Here is a 17,082-nt window from a genome sequence, read left to right on the forward strand (position 1 = left end):
AAAGGCTACGACAACGGATGAATGGGCACTGCAAAACAATCAACAGACAGGAGGGTTCCCTCCCAGTTGGGGAACACTTCAGTGGTTCAGGACATTCAGCCTCGGACCTTCGGGTGATCATCCTCCAAGGTGGACTTCGGGACAGGCAACAGAGAAAAGTGGCCGAGCAGAGGTTGATAGCTAAGTTCGGTACCCATAGGGAGGGTCTCAACTGGGACCTTGGGTTCATGTCACATTACAGGTGACCACCATTGCACGACACAGACACACAGACACCACAGACACCCCCTTTCAGACACACACTCCCACACTCACCCCCTCAGACTTAAGACACTCTGCACTCACTACACACACACATATATAGAACACAGGGGGCCAACACCTTCAACATATTGTTTGGCTATCACCATTGTTAACAGCTAACCCGAGAATGCAACTTTTTAAAACTTTTTGTGATTTACACATGAAAGAAGTGAAGCTATCACTGTAATCTAACAGATGAAAGGCTTAACAATCAATTTTTCAATGTATAATTTCAGTTACATCACACTGTAAATTTTTGCTATAAATTCTGTGTTAGGATTGAGCCCTCCACTATCACCTGACGAAGGAGCGTCGCTCCGAAAGCTAGTGTGCTTCCAATTAAGCCTGTTGGACTATAACCTGGTGTTGTGTGATTTTTAACTTTGTACACTCCAGTCCAACACTGGCATCTCCAAATCATGAACTATTTCTTGATATCATGTGGCGTGAATTGTATTGACTGAAAACTAGCATCTCTGATGTTAGTGGAGGAGGCCTCTAGGATCATTTACTCGGCTCTTCTGTCTGAAAATTGCTGCAAATCCCTCAGCCTTTTCTTTTGCCCTGTTGTGCTGGGTTCTCTAATCATTGAGGATGGGGATACTTGTGAAGCAGTCTCTTCCACAAGTTTGACTATCCACCACCATTCATGACTGGATGTGGCAGGACCACTTACTCCAGATCTGACCTATGGGTTGGGGAATTGTTTAGCTTTGCCAGTTGCTACTTATGCTGTTCGGCACACATATAGTCTTGTTTTAAATGGATTTTTGAATCAAGGAAAGGTCCAGGACTGCAGTATCAGCCAATGAGTGAATCCCAGAAATCTATAGGGAATCATTAGATACTTTAAATATCACTGTCAAAAATTAAGTGATTGAAGTAACTCATGAAATTCTGAAGGTATGGTAAGAAAACAGCAAGAAAATATTATATTAGTAGCCAAAAATTCAAGCTTGCATACATATCTTACTACTTGACTTATTCAATTGTGCTGCACTTCAACATTATGTAGAGCTGAACTTTTTTTAAAAGAATGCAGACAAAAGTTGTGTCAAATAATATGAAAGCTTTTTCAATGCAGGGTTGATAATTCTATTCCTGAAGAAGGGCCTGTGCCCGAAACGTCGAATCTCCTGTTCCCTGGATGCTGCCTGACCTGCTGTGCTGTTCCAGCAATAAAGTTTCAACTTTGATCGCCAGCATCTGCAGACCTCACTTTCTCCTTGATAATTCAACCAACCTTAAAGGAAGTAATTCACCCTGTGAAACGGGAGGACTGTGTCATTTCACAAACACCAATGCTATCCAAGAGTGACATACATTTATCACTAAGTCTTTGATGAAAACAGCAAAAATGCGTTTAGACACGGAGAACGATAAGGCATTTGTATTTCAGAAAGCATTGAACTTGCAATTGCAATGCATAGTATCCAGACAGTATTCCATTGTAAAAACCGGGTTTCTCATCAAGAGGTTCTAAAAATGTAATTAACCTCTGGAGATACATGTCTCACTGATTCAAAGAGGATTAAGTGGAAATTTACTCATCCTTCCTTACAAAGATTAAAGCTACTATTAAAGGATGCCAAAGTTACAGATAAAGAATACAAATTCTGTGTAGTACAGATCATATTGCAATGTTTTACATTTATTAAAGGTAGTTCTCCTATAACATAGCGTTACACATGAACGCAATTACTATGTCATATAAAATCGTGCAATAGAAATAATAGGGCCTGTGGGAAAAACAGGGTTAGGGGGTGAACCACCAAAAATATCAGTAAATATCAAAACAAAAATAGTAGTTAGCGTAACACAAACCATAGCATAATCTAAGTAATTTTTAAAATCACATCATTCAATAGAATGCTATAGTAAATCTAACACTTCAATGGGTCTCTAAATTAAATAACGTCCCATATGAAGTTTGCTGCCGCTGGCCTGGTTGATGAACTTAATACTATTTCCCTTTTGGGCGGCACGGTGGCACAGTGGTTAGCACTGCTGCCTCGCAGCGCCAGAGACCCGGGTTCAATTCCCGACTCAGGCGACTGACTGTGTGGAGTTTGCACGTTCTCCCCGTGTCTGCGTGGGTTTCCTCCGGGTGCTCCGGTTTCCTCCCACAGTCCAAAGATGTGCAGGTTAGGTTAATTGGCCATACTAAATTGCCCGTAGTGTTAGGTAAGGGGTAAATGTAGGGGTATGGGTGGGTTTCGCTTCGGCGGGTCGGTGTGGACTTGTTGGGCCGAAGGGCCTGTTTCCACACTGTAATCTAATCTAAACTATTTAAATGGTATCGCGGCTTCTAACTTCCAATTCCAGCTAAGAAGTCACTTCATTATGTGGATAAAGACATTCACAACAATGCAATTTCTCCCCAGCAAACTTATTCTCAAAAACATTTCCAAAGAGAAAAAAAAACAGTAAGTTTTTTTTGGCGTGAGTAAAATCTCTTTTTTTTTTGAGGGGGTGGATAAAGGGCTGGGATGTTCTGAACAACTGGAGGTTTTGATGGGTCTCAGGTTTCAGAGAGAAAATGAGGGGCCAAGACTCTCAGATCCTGCCCCTTCCCCTTTCAAACGGAGACTGGGTGAACTTGGATCAGGCATAACTTGGGGATGGATGGGGTGGTGAGAGATGAGGGTCATCGCTGGTCCATCCTTAGTTTCACACCTCACCTCCTTCCACATACATACACCATCTCTTGTAAAGTCACTATGTGTTGAAGCTTCAGATAGCCAGCAGCTGAGCCTCCGCTGAACAAAAGGCCTTGATTACTCTCCAACACTTGCTGGACATCATTGCATTTGCACTTTCTTTTGCTCCCTATCGCTCTCTCTCACTCTCTTCCCACTCCTCACGCCCCCCCCCCAACTCTATGCATGAGCCCAGTAAGTATTCCATCAAAGTATTACAATGTTTGCTTTCTCTGAGAGCAGTGGGAGTTGATCTGGGATGGGGTTCTTTGTCAAGTTGATGGAGAGTGGTATGGTATTACCCCGAAATGATTAAACTGTTAGCACTGGGAACAAGCTCGAGGCTCTCATGGCGTTTTTCTCACTAATGAAAGCGTACAAAACTAACTTAGTTGCAGTTAGAAGCAAAAGAAAACACACACAGATGACAACCTGTTGCAATAGATGAGCTAGCAGAATAAATCACAGCTGGCTGGTATTACAGGGGATGAAATCATGCAATAATCAACGGGAGTTTGCTTTATTAAAAAGAATCCACAATATACAAATCGAATTACAAAATGCAGCTTATAGGAGCCTGTATCATCATGCCTAGTTGTAAATCTTCTGTTCGCCCAAGAATTCAATAAAGTAAGATGTATAGTTTGGAAGATATAAGACAAAGATCAGAAAGTCCAAATTACATTCTGTAGATACAGTAGCCAGGTTTAACATATCTATCGTGATATACAGTAGGGACAGATGAACTATTAGAGTCATAGAGATGTACAGCTAGGAAACGGACCCACCAGTCCAACTCGTCTATGCCGACCAGAGTTCCTAAACTAATCTAGTCCTATTTGCCAGCACTTGGCCCATATCCCTCTAAACCCTTCCCTATTCACATGCATATCCAGATGCCTTATAAATGGTATAATTGTACCAGCCTCCACCACTTCCTCTAGCAGTTCATTCCATACACACGCCGCCCTCTGCGTGAAAAAGTTGCACCTTATGTCCCTTTTAAATGTTTCCTCCCTCTGTAGACAAAGTCATGGAAATGTGGATTGGCACAGGCTTAGGTCACAAAATTTATCATAGATAATGCAGCTAAATTTGGGAATGATGAATTTTGGGAAAGCTTTTACAATACAACACAGATATCAGACTATGAAGATACATTCCCATGCATAGTGGGGATGAGAAATGAATTTTCACACTCTGAAAACACTCTGAGATGTTGATGAAGCATCAAGTCCCTTGCAAAACCATGCAATCGACAATTCAGAACATGGAGCAGGACTTAAGAGCGCAGAAAATACAGACTGATCATGGGGAACATGAAAAAGTAACCTCATGTGAGGATCTTATGTCAACAACAGGTTCATGGGTAGTTTATCAGCCATCAGAATCAGATGACAGGAGGGTGGCCATAATAGTGAAATTTGCAGACAGGTCCACAGAAAATTCATAAGCTGGCCAGAAGTCCAAAGTAGGGGCAAGACCTGTACTCCAGACTTGCCACTCCCCTAGCCAAGCTCTTCCATTAAAATTACAATGTGAAAATTTGCCCAGATGTGTCCTACACATAAAAAGCAGGACATATCAAACCTAGCCAAATACCCTCCCATCAATCTATTCTTGATCATTAGTCAAGTGATGGAAATTGTCATCTATACACTACCAAGCAGGACCTGCTCAGCAATAATCTGCTCAGTGACATCCAATTTGGGTTCCAAAAAGCCCCTCAGCTCCTGACCTCATTACAGCAATGGTTCAAATATGCACAAAAGAGTTAAACTCCAGAGGTGAGGTGAGAGTGACAGCCCTTGACATCAAGGCCCTGCATTCTGAGTGTAGCATCAAGAAGCCCTAGCAAAACTGAAGTCAATAGGTATCGGGGGAAAACTCTCCATTGATTGGAGTCATGCTTTGTACAAAGGAAGATGGTTGTGGTAGTTGGAGGTCAGTCATCTCAGCTCCAGGGCATTGCTGCAGGAGTTCCTGAGAGTGGTGTCCAAGGCCCAATCATCTTAAGTTGCTTCATCAATGACTTTCCTTCCATCATAAGGTCACAAGTGGAGATATTCACTGATAATTCGCAATGTTCAGCGCCATTCGTGACTCCTCAGATACTGAAGCAGTCCATGGTCAAATACAACAAGATCTGGACAATTTCCGGCTTGGGCTGACAAGTGACAGTAACATTCGTGCCACATAAATGCCAGGCTATGACCATCACCAATAAGAAATAATCTAAAATTCAGTGGTGAATGTTAATAGCCCCCACTATCAACATCCTGGGAGCTAACATTGACCAGGAACTTAAATGGACTCACCACATAAACACAGTGGCTACAAGAGCAGATCAGAGGCTAGGTATACTGCGGCAAGTAACTCATCTCCTGACTTCCGAAAGCCTGTCCATCATCTATAAGGCACAAGTTCGGAGTGTGATGGAATACTTCCCACTTACCAGTAAGGACCTATCTCTAACAACGCTCAAGAAGCTTGACACCATCCAGGACAAAGCAGCCCACTTGATTGATACCACATCCACAAGCATCCATCACCGATGCGCAGTAGCAACAGAGCGTAATATCTACAAGATGCATTGCAGAAAGATTTTTAGACAGCACTTTCTAGATGTACAACCATACCCCGATACCTTGTCCAGCAGGACAAGGGCAGCAGATACTTAGAAATACCATGGCCTTCAAGTTCTCCTCCAAGTCCCTCACCATCCTAATTTGGAAATATAATGCCATTCCCTTACTGTTGCTGGGTCAAAATCCTAGAATTCCCTCTCTCATGGCATTGTAGGCCAACCCAGCAGTTCTAGAACGCATCTCACCACCACCTTCTCAAGGGCAACCAGCGACAGGCAATAAATGCTGGCCAGCCAGCAATACCCACATCCCACAAATGAATTCTTAAAAAGTGAGGGCCATTGTTTGGCAGCAAGGCATATGAGAATGAAGAACTAGAAAATGTTCCACCACTGATTTGGGACGTACATTTTAGAAGAAAAGGTCATGCACAGTAGAAGGAATTTCTAGTAGACATCCTGATAGGAGTAGTCCAGAGAGATCTCAATGTGAGAAAAGAGGCAGCAAACTAATGTACTGACAGGGCAACATGGCTACCAGACAGACATCTTAGAAACCAGATAGATGTAGATATTTCATAATCAGGAAGTGATTGTGGCTACGAGTAAAATGGAAGAGAGTTTCGCCTATTTTATCAACCTACGAGTTACAAAACTGGAAAGAATTCAAAGCATCAATGTTGACTTCACCAGTTTCCTGGTGACGATGGGGGTCAACTTGTTTTGTCACACAGGTGGATCTGTAAATGAGAGGTTCTATCTGGTAGGACCTATTAGGTCAAGGCTAGGTTAATAACTAGAGATGATGAAGACTGTTTGAGGAAAGAGAGATTAGAGTAGTAGCGCCTATGCTAGGAAGGTAATGTTGAAATCTTTGGAACCATTTTTAAAATCTCAATCGTGAATGTGTAATTCTAAAGATACTAAAGTGGCATCTCATCAAAGTAATGTGCATGAGAGGGAAGAATTCTTACAACCTCCAAATGAAGCACTGGGATAAAGGATAACTTTGGAAATTACATAAATGTATTTATGGCTTAAATTATGCTTCTTTGGTTGTGGTATTTTTCAAGAAGGGCATTTTTATTATTGTTAGTAGGTTCGTAACTGAAGGTGGATCTGGTGATGTTCTTTGGTATTATAATGGAAAAAAAGAGTCACGGTGATGTAGTGATGGGAAGGTTTTTTGGTTCTGGGTGATAACACTTCCAAATATAAAGAAAATAAAAGAGCTGCATTCCCAGGGGCCCTTGCAGAGTAGTGATGGTGTTGCTATCCCTTGACAGGCAATCTGGGTTCATGTCCCACCTGCTCCAGAAGTATGCAATAATATCTCTTACCAGGTTGATTAGAAAAAAAAGCCGTACTACTCCTCTGTTCAGTTGTGTGTAAAAGTACTTCTGGATATGGAAAAAGAAAACATGCTGGATTCCTTCATGAGTTCTTGAGGTGCAATGGTAGCATTTCTACCTCTAGACCAGAAGACCCAGGTTTAAGTCTAACCCTGCTCCAGAGGTGTGTACTAATATCACTGAACAAGCTGATTAGAAAATATTTATATTGGAAAAGGTTAATTCAAAAATTAGTGATAATAGGAAGCACTGGATTCCTTTGATTTATTGATGGTGGTTAGTATTTGAAATCAAAAAAAAGTCACAGCGATTTAGTGATGGAAAATATATTCAGTTGAATCAAGAGCACTTCTGGATATGTAAAAAGAGTTGGATTCCTATTTCCCCCTCCAATTCATTTTGATTTAACCTCTTCCTGTCCTCCTTACTTCCCCCTCACCTTTGATGGTTTGCTTTGCCCATAATGGCCTTTCCGTGTAAATTTATTAATTGGAAAACATAGGTGATTTTCAGTGGTGCTTTGCAGGCCAATATTCAATTGGCTCTTGTTGTAGGTTTGCTCACTGAGCAGGAAGGTTCGTTTTCAGATGTTTCATCGCCATACTAGGTACATCATCAGTTAGCTTCCAGATAAAGCACTGGTGGTATAGGTTGCTTTCTATTTATATGCTGGGGTTGATGATATTATTTCCTGTGGTGATGCAATTTCCTGTTCTTTTTCTCCAGCGGTGGTAAATGGGATCCAAGTCAATATGTTTGCTGCTGAGTTCCAATTGGAATGCCATGCTTCTTGGAATTCTCATGCGTGTCTCTGTTTGGCTTGTCCTATGATGCTCGTGTTATCCCAGTCAAAGTGGTGTCCTTTCTCATCTGTACATAAGGATACTAGTGAGAGTGGGTCATGTCTTTTTGTGGCTAGTTGATGTTCATGTATCCTGGTGGCTAGTTTTCTGCCTGTTTGTCCAATGTAGTGTTTGGCACAATTCTTGCAAAGTATTTTGAAAATGACATTAGTTTTGCTTGTTGTCTGTATAGGGTCTTTCACGTTCACGAGCTGCTGTTTTAGTGTATTGGTGGGTTTGTGGGCTACTGTGATGCCAAGGGGACTGAGTAGTCTGGCAGTCATTTCCAAGATGTTTTTGATGTCGGGAAGAGTGGGCTAGGGTTTCTGGACATATTTTGTCTGCTTGTTTGGGTTTGTTGCTGAGAAATCGGCAGACTGTGTTCATTGTGTACCCGTTCTTTTTGAATACACTGTATAGGTGATTTTCCTCTGCTCTTTGTAGTTCCTCTGTACTACAGTGTGTTGTGGCTTGTTGAAATAATGTTCTAATGCAGCTTCATTTATGGATGTTGGAATGATTGCTTCTATAGTTCAATATTTGGTCCGTATGTGTTATTTTCCTGCAGATGCTGGTTTGAAATTTCCCATTGGCTGCGGCATCTAGGAATGGCAATTTTTTGTTGTTTTCCTCCTTTTTAGTGAATGTTATGCCAGTAAGGGTATTATTGACGTTCTTGAAGGTTTCCTCTAATTTGTTTCGTTTAGTGATGACTAAGAGCAAAGAACAAAGAAAATTTACAGCCCAGGAACAGGCCCTTTGGCCCTCCAAGCCTGAGCCGATCCAAATCAACTGTCTAAACCTACCGCCCAATTCCTAAGCACCTGTATCCCTCTGCTCCCCATCTACTCATGCACCTTAAATGAATCTACCATACTTGCCTCTGCTACCTCTTCTGGCAACGCATTTCAGGCACCTACCACCCCTTGTGTAAAGTACTTGCCCCGTGTATCCCGCTTAAACTTTTCACCTCTCACCTTGAAAGCGTGACCTCTCATTATTGAATCCCTCACCCTGGGAAAAAGCATATCTCTATCTACCCTGTCTATATCCTTCATGGTTTTGTAGACCTCAATCAGGTCCCCCCTCAATCTCCTTTTTTCTAATAAAAATAAATCTCTCTTCATACCTAGCTCGCACCTTCCATACCAGGCAACGTAAACCTTCTCTGCACTTTCTCCAAAGCGTCCACATCCTTTTGGTAATGTGGTGATCAGAACTGTGCACAGTATTCTAAATGCAGCCAAACCAAAGTCTTGTACAATTTTAACATGACCTGCCAGCCCTTATACCCAATGCCCCATCTGATGAAGGCAAGCATACCATATGCCTTCTTGACCACTTTATTCACCTGTGCAGCCATCTTCAGTGTACAATGGACCTGAACTCCCACATCTCTCTGCTCAACAACTTTTCCCAAGGCTCTTCCATTTACAATATACTTTGCTCTAGAATTAGACTACCCAAAATGCATCACCTCACATTTGCCTGGATTGAACCCCACCTGACACAAAAGGATCATCCATGTAGCGGACCCAAAGTTTGGGTTGGATGGTTGGCAGAGCTGTTTATTCGAGTTTCTTCATTACTTTCTCTGCTAAGGACTCTGATATTCGGAGATCCCATGGGTTTTCCATTGGTTTGTCTGTAGTTTTTGTTGTTGAAGATGAAGTGGAATGGAACGCCCATTGGATCTCTAATATCAGGGTTCTTAGATTAGGAAGGACTTCACTTTGACTGGGACAACACATCCATCCTAGAACAAGCCAAACAGAGGCAAGCACGAAAATTCCTAGAAGCATGGCATTCCAACCATAACTCCAGCAACAAACACATTGACTTGGATCCTATCCGCCACCCCCTGAGAAAAAGAACAGGAAATAGCATCACCATAGGAAATGACGTCACCACAGGAAATGACATCACCAACCCAAGGAAACCCCAACACATAAATAGAAAGTGGGCTATACTACCAGTGCTCCATCCAATGGCTCACTGATGATGTCACCTAGTACGGTGACGGAACGTCTGAAAACAAACCTTCCAGCTCAGCAAGCAAACCTACATTCAAAACCTCAACCTGAGCTATAAATCTTCTCAAAACTTGCTAATTCAATTGGCTTCACAATGAAAAAACAGTGCTGGATTCCTGGAGCTCTTGTGATGCAGTGATAGTGTCCTGACCTCTAAACTAAGATTCCTGGGTTCAAGTTCCACCTGCTCCAGAGGTGTATCATAACATTCATCAACAGGTCACTAGTCAAAATGCATCATCAGGAAATCTTACCTACTGAAAAAAACTGGATTCTTGATTTTCTGGTGGTGGTTAACAGGAAAAAAAATCACAGTGATTTGGTGATGGGAGAAAATAAAAGTAAGAACGTAATAACAGTTTTGGGTATTAACAAAAAAGGCTAGATTCCCCTGTCTCCCTCACCTTTGATGGTTTGCTTGTCCATAACAGGCTTTGCACGTACATTATTCAATTGGAAACACTGGTGATTTACTGGTGGTGATTAATAAATGAAAGAAAAAACATTCTTGATTTGGTGATGGGAGAAAGAGCACATCTGGAAATAAAAAAAAGTAACACTGGTGACTTGGTGGTGGGAGAAAAATGTTCAATAGAGGAGTTCTTCCTCCTCAACTCCATTTTAATTTAGTATTCTCCCTCACTTTCTACCTTTCCCTCACTTCTGTTGTCTTTGCGCTGCCCCTGATGGCGTTGCATGTAAATTAGTCATTTAAATAGAAACATGGGTGAATTGGTGGTGATAAAGTGTTCAGAGGTGCATAAAGCCATCTTTGTTTAAGGAAAGGTGCTGGGTCCTCTTCGCAGGTGATTTGCTGTCGGTTTATTTATTAAAAATGGAATGGTATTCTTTAATTTTAATTTAGTGGCTTCCTTCTCTCCTATCTCTCCAGTAGGGGAATGGGTCTGGGTGGGTTGCGCTTTGGTGAGTCGGTGTGGACTTGTTGGGCCGAAGGCCTGTTTCCACACTGTAAGTAATCTTTCCTTATTTTTGTTGTTGTTGCACTGAGGAAAGAAAAGAGTTGGATTTGTGGGATTCTTGTGGTACACTACCCTGGACACACAAAACTGCTGATCAACCAGCTTCCCCTCCTCATCCACATGTTAATTGATATTGTTAATGCTTCACTCTTTTCATATAATGTTACCCTTTTCTCCTTTAAATCTACTGTAATTGTCTCTCTCTCCTTAGAAGAAACCATTAACCCCACTGCCCTTTCAAACAGCCTGCTACCTCCAACTTCCCTTTCCTCTCCAGAGTCCTTAAATATGTTGTCGGTTCCCAAATTCAAGCACATTTTCCCAGAGAAATGCATTTTGAATTCCTCCAATCAGATACCAAACCCAAGGACAGTATAAAAATGGGTCTTAACGATATAAATTACATTCCATCTGACTTCCTCGTGCAGCACAACTGACAGACTGTGACCTGTTCGCAAAAACAATAAGACTAAAAACACAGGCCTCACCGTTAATCGTTTCCCAGATCCTAATTTCTGCTGCTCAGAATCTTGTCTGGATTCTGCATCTGTGGCAATAGCTAGCACCTGGTACCTGATATGGGAGACAAAAAGAAAACTTTTTTTCCAATCATTATGATGAACACATCCACAAGAACATTTTTCTGACATTACCTCCAGAAGTGCTGCTTTGAAGTGTTTTCCAATCTTAAGGGCGCTATTTAAAAAACAAATTGTTGTCGGGGAGCCACTGACTGAAGCTGTTTTAAGATGCGAAAATGCACCATGTATTAATTTTAAAGAAAATACAAAGCTAAAACTCAAGAGTTCTGCAGCACAGTAAACAGAACACTGACAGGTTATACTGCATGAATTTTTTCAGCAGCAATTAAAATTGATTTCACTGCTCTGCACTCTCCTTCAGCTTTAAATATTTATTCCACTTTCTGCTGAAGTAAAACAATAGTTTAGACCTCAATCACTGTGACGCAAAGCAGTTTGTGCTGCAAATCCAGTCCCTGACATCAAGAAATTCATTTGAATTTCAAACCCACTTTGTGACGGCACCTTGAAAGACATTATTAGCAAGACTCAGTGCTCATAAAACTGAATGTGACTTTATGCAAAAGTAATTTGGAGTTAGGAAATAGGAGAGAAGCAGGGAATGTACTGAAATTAAGAAATGGGACAAATACTATTCCTCTGTCACCTGTATTTGGGCTCTTTATCATTTATATCATTGTCTTATTTGATGATAGATCGTGCTGAAAATTCAAGTTTGTAAATAGCAAGGAAACACAGTGAGTATAAATCACATAGAAAGTCATAAAACAACAAAGATAGATAGTGAGAATGTCCAAAACAGAGGAAGAAGCAATACAATGTCAACAAATATGAAGGCACCCAAGGAAGACCAATCAAAATGGTTTCTAATTGATGAAAAACTAGAAATTGTAAGGGAGGAAGGAATTTTGAATCCCAGTGTACAAATCACTACAATTCAGCAGACGAGGACAAAGAGTAATCAAAACTTAATTTAATGGTAGGTATTATTTTCAAGGGGAATAAAATAGAAAGAAAATACTTCATTTATATAGAGCTTTTGTCAAACCACATATAGAGTATTGGATTCAGTTGCATGCATCATATTGTTGGGTGCTGCAGAAAGGGTGCAGAAAGGGTGCTGCACAGAACTCACCAGAATTCTATCAGTGTTTAAATATTTAAATTGGAGGCCATTTTGCATCAAACTCAGATGGCTGAAATGATAAATTGAGATTTGCAAATGATAGCAGTAGATTCAGAGAAGCTATTTTCTCTAATGGGAGAAGTCCAAATAAAATTGAAAGGGCATAATCTTAAAATTAGAGCAAGGCCCATTAGAAGCAAAATCAGGAAGCATTTCTTCCCATGAGGAATAGTGAAAATGTAGAAATCATTTCCACAAAAGAATGTGATTGCTGCACCAACTGATGGTTCAAGACTAAGATGAAGATATTTGTTAAGGAAAGATGTCAAAGACAAGTATAGGATGTGTGAAGCTTAGGTAATGTTCCAATCATATTCCGAAGATGAATCATCGCAATGTTAACTCTGCTTTCTTCCCACAGATGCTGCCAGATCTCCTGAGTTTCGTCAGAAATTTATTTTTGTTCTTTCCCAATCTGTCAGTTACCCCTTTCTGCTCTCATAGATCTACAAGCAGCCAAGCTGGCTTAAACATGGCACTGTTGGATGTCCAGGACCACACTGTCTGCTCATTCATTTTAGTCAGAGTTTGAATTGGACAATAAAAAATATTAAATTATTTCCTATATAAAACCTAATTATTTAGTATTTCAACAGACGCAGCTCTTTGATATTTACAGCCCTGTAAGCAATGCTTCTACATGAAAGACATTATATAAATGAGAGATAAACTTTTGATGACTTTATGCAACAGTAATTTGGAGTAAGGAAATGGAGAGAAGCAGGGAATGTACTGTCTTCTTTATATTTGTATACATTTTCTTTAATATGGATCACAAATTCTGAGGTTATAGCATTTTGGCCCTTAAAAACTGATGTGACTAAATGTGTGGAAAAATTATTTCTGGTTTCAAATAAATGCTTTTTTGTCATAATCAAATGAGTGTCCTAAAGAGTGAAATATTATCCATAATGGCTTGACCATTGGCGAATTTAGTCAGTATATGTATCAAGAATTATCAATAAAATTACATATTCTTGTAATAATTTATGCCTGTCAAAAGAAAACTAAATCAATTCAGTCTCAATACCATAAAACTTCCTAAGTATGTTAGCAGTTAGGAGAGCCCAAGCACAACAACCACTACACTAAGTTGGTTTCTTCATTGTTATTTCCTCAACATAATGCAAATATGAATTATTAACCATGCATTATGTAGAAACTAAACCCATTCGCAGTTAATTGATCATTTTGTCTTCAATGTATTACATATACTAAAGGCAAGAAATACATTGGACTCACTTATAGTTTTCAACTTGCCGACTTGAGGACACAGTAATGAAGGAGTCTGTCCTTGAGCTGTATTTCAGCGGGCCTGGCAAAAGACAACCAGGCAAGAAACGTCCAAAGGCAAAGCTTTCCTGTTCAAAGAACGTCAGCATTCCATCCATAGACTGAATGCAAATTAAGTCTCGACCTAAATTTGAAAGAAATAAATTGGAGTGACATCCCACCATACAACAATCATGAAGTTTTTACTATCATGTTAGATCAGTCTTCAGAATTTCATTCTCTCTCCGTGCCTCAGGACAAAGGTTGGAAGATATTACAGAAAGCAGAATATAAATCATAGCAGGTTGTTTGTGAAGAGGCCTAGAGGCAGTTAAGGATAAAGAGAGAGACATACACAAAGAGGGAGACAGTGAGAATCAGATGCATTTTTTTAAAATGTAGAACTAACTTCAAAAAATAACCTGTCTCTGAATTATAGCAACTGGAAAAAGAAAATTAGATTTTCACATTGTATAAATAAAAACCTTGGGGAGCTCAGCCAAAACACACCAGAATAGCTAACCACATTATGATCACACGCCTTCTGTTGTACAACTTCATGTTCATCTTTGTTATCCTTTCATCAACCTCATGTGTGCTGTGCTCAGAACAAGTTGGCATTTTTGAACAAGAAATATTTTTACACTATAAAATATAAATAAATGTATGGCAAAGGGGTTAACACATTCAATTTGTAGCACCAAATGTAACTCTCCAACATTATGAGTTAGGTCTCCACAACTGGAGTCACTAGTTCACTCTACAGCTCTTCAATAGGAAACTAGTCTAAAAGAGAGAGTCCATACACTATAATGAAAAGCCAATTTCACGTCACAAAAATCTTGAATTAACCTAGTTCAGGTAGTATTGCTCAAATCTCAGTGCAAACAAGAATGCAGCAGCAGAAATAATAATGTTTTATTTGGGGATACATCAATAAATTTTAGCTCATTCTGGAAATCTGAAAATAAAAATAGAAAGTGCTGTGTTTGGATTAAATTGTTGCATATCATCAATCTCAAATTAATGTAAAGATAATCCTAAATTTAGTTTAGTTAGGTGATTTAAAATATCTCAGAACTTCCCAGAACTTTCAATATGCATGTCATCAGCTGGAAGCAGCAAGTCTAACCTCTGTTTGAAATTTCTGACAGTCAGGAGTCAGTCACTAGATTCACTAATCAAAATTAAACATAATAATAAAGTGCTGAGGAATACTCAGCATGTTTAACAGCATCTATACACAAATAAACTAAATTAACATTGTTCAGAACTGGAGTTCTATAGTAATGAAGAACAATTAACTTTGTTCCCTCTCCACAGACGCTGCCACACCTGCACAATATTTTTAGAATTTTCTAATTTTCAGCCTAAGATGTTCATTGGGAGGGGAGAGTGGCCAGAAAACATTATGGAATGATTGACTAGCAATTTGCAGGATGGTAGTTCTAGACATGAAGATCACTGGATTTCACATAAACACTCTAAACTGATACAACATCGGAGTGAGAAACTCTTACGGAATGTGACTCTTACGGAAAAATGTTTATATTTTAGATTTAAGTGCTCAATGCAACTTTTCCACTCTTCAGTAAAATTTGTTTGTACTGTTGTTTGTTCGGACTGTTTTTGCAATTCAGGAAATATAATAAGAAATGATATTGTAAAAGTGAAATCAGTTGAAATAAAAGTCCACTATGCTCCAATGTATAATACTACACTTTATATTGTTCTGAACATAAAACATACAACATACGAATAAGGAGCAAGAATAGTCCACTTGGCCCTTCGAGCCTGCACAGCTATTCAGTAAGATCATGGTCATCTGATTTCAACTTCAACTCTACATTCCTACATGCCCCGATAAGATTTCATTGCCTTGGCAAACAAGAACCTATCTACCTCTGCCTTAAAGATAATTAAACATTTTGTAACCATTGCCTTTTGAGAAAGGATTTTCAAAGAATTACAACCCTCAGAGAGAAAAAATCTTCATCTATTTTAAATAGGTGACCTCCATCTTTTAATCTATGACCACTAGTTCTAGATTCTCCCACAAGAGGAAACATCCTTTTTACATCCATCCCTCAGTCTCACTTAACTCCAGACTATATGGTAAAACAAGGACTGCAGATGCTGGAAACCAGAGTCTAGATTAGAGTGGTGCTGGAAAAGCACAGCAGGTCAGGCAGCATCCGAGGAGCAGGAAAATCGACGTGCCTGATGAAGGGCTTTTTGCCAAAACGTCTATTTTCCTGCTCCTCAGATGCTGCCTGACCTGCTGTGCTTTTCTAGCACCACTCTAATCCAGACTATATGGGCTAACCTCGTCTAGCCTGTTCTCATGATGCAATGTGCTCATTTCAGGTATAGTCGAGTAAACCAGCTCTGAACTGCTTCCAACATATTAATATTGTTTCATTAGTACAGCAACCCTTACAGTACACAATCCTCCAGATGCGATTTCACAAATGCCCTGTATAACTGAAGCATAACATCCTTAGTTTTATGTTCTACTAGTAATAAAAGGATAGCATCCCATTAAGTATGCACCTCAAAACTCCATGATTACATGCTGTACTTGCATACTAATTTCTTTTAATTTATGTACTAGATTAAATTAGATTTCCTACAGTGTGGAAACAGGCCCTTCGGCCCAACCAGTCCACACCGACCTTCCGAAGAGCAACCCAACCAGACCCATTCCCCCCTGACTAATGCACCTAACACTACGGGCAATTTAGGATAGCCAATTCACCTAACTTGCACATCTTTGGACTGTGGGAAGAAACCGAAGCACCCGGAGGAAACCCACGCAGACACGGGGAGAATGTGCAAACTCCACACAGACAGTTGCCCAAGGCGGGAATTGAACCCAGGTCCCTGGTGTTGTGAGGCAGCAGTGCTAACCACTGAGCCACTGTGCCGCCCCTAAATCCCTCTGCACTTGGAATTCTTCAAATGCTCTTTGAGTAATACCGTTTTTTATATTTCTTGCAAAAGTGACCTTTATATTTCACTTTATATGCCACATTTGTGTCTACTCACTCAACCTATCTGTACCATCTACAAGCTATATTGATATCGTCTGCAAATTCAGCTACTGTGCTTTTGCTCCCTTGATCTAAGACACTCTTGTAAAACGCGAAAAGTGGAGGCCCAGCACAGATCCCTGCAGAACTTCACTTGTCACATTCTGCCAATTAGAAAAAGACCTATTTATGGATACTCTCTGGTTTCTGCCAACCAAACTTCTATCCATGCTAACATATTGCCTCCTTATACT

General features: G+C 40.1%; 1 protein-coding gene across 8 annotated transcripts in view; it reads right to left on the bottom strand.

Annotated features, from left to right (window-relative positions):
• Positions 1-17,082, bottom strand: part of bbs9 (Bardet-Biedl syndrome 9) — a 529,891-nt gene that overhangs the window by 476,137 nt on the left and 36,672 nt on the right. For all 8 annotated transcript variants that reach the window (XM_043688773.1, XM_043688772.1, XM_043688769.1 and 5 more), the window contains exons 6-7: positions 13,767-13,941; positions 11,285-11,369 (exon numbers count right to left, since the gene is read on the bottom strand). In XM_043688773.1, the coding sequence (XP_043544708.1) occupies positions 11,285-11,369; positions 13,767-13,941 (260 nt within the window). The remainder of the gene's footprint in view (positions 1-11,284; positions 11,370-13,766; positions 13,942-17,082) is intronic.

Source organism: Chiloscyllium plagiosum, chromosome 4 (assembly GCF_004010195.1).
Source record: "Chiloscyllium plagiosum isolate BGI_BamShark_2017 chromosome 4, ASM401019v2, whole genome shotgun sequence".
NCBI classification, from domain to species: Eukaryota; Metazoa; Chordata; class Chondrichthyes; order Orectolobiformes; family Hemiscylliidae; genus Chiloscyllium; species Chiloscyllium plagiosum.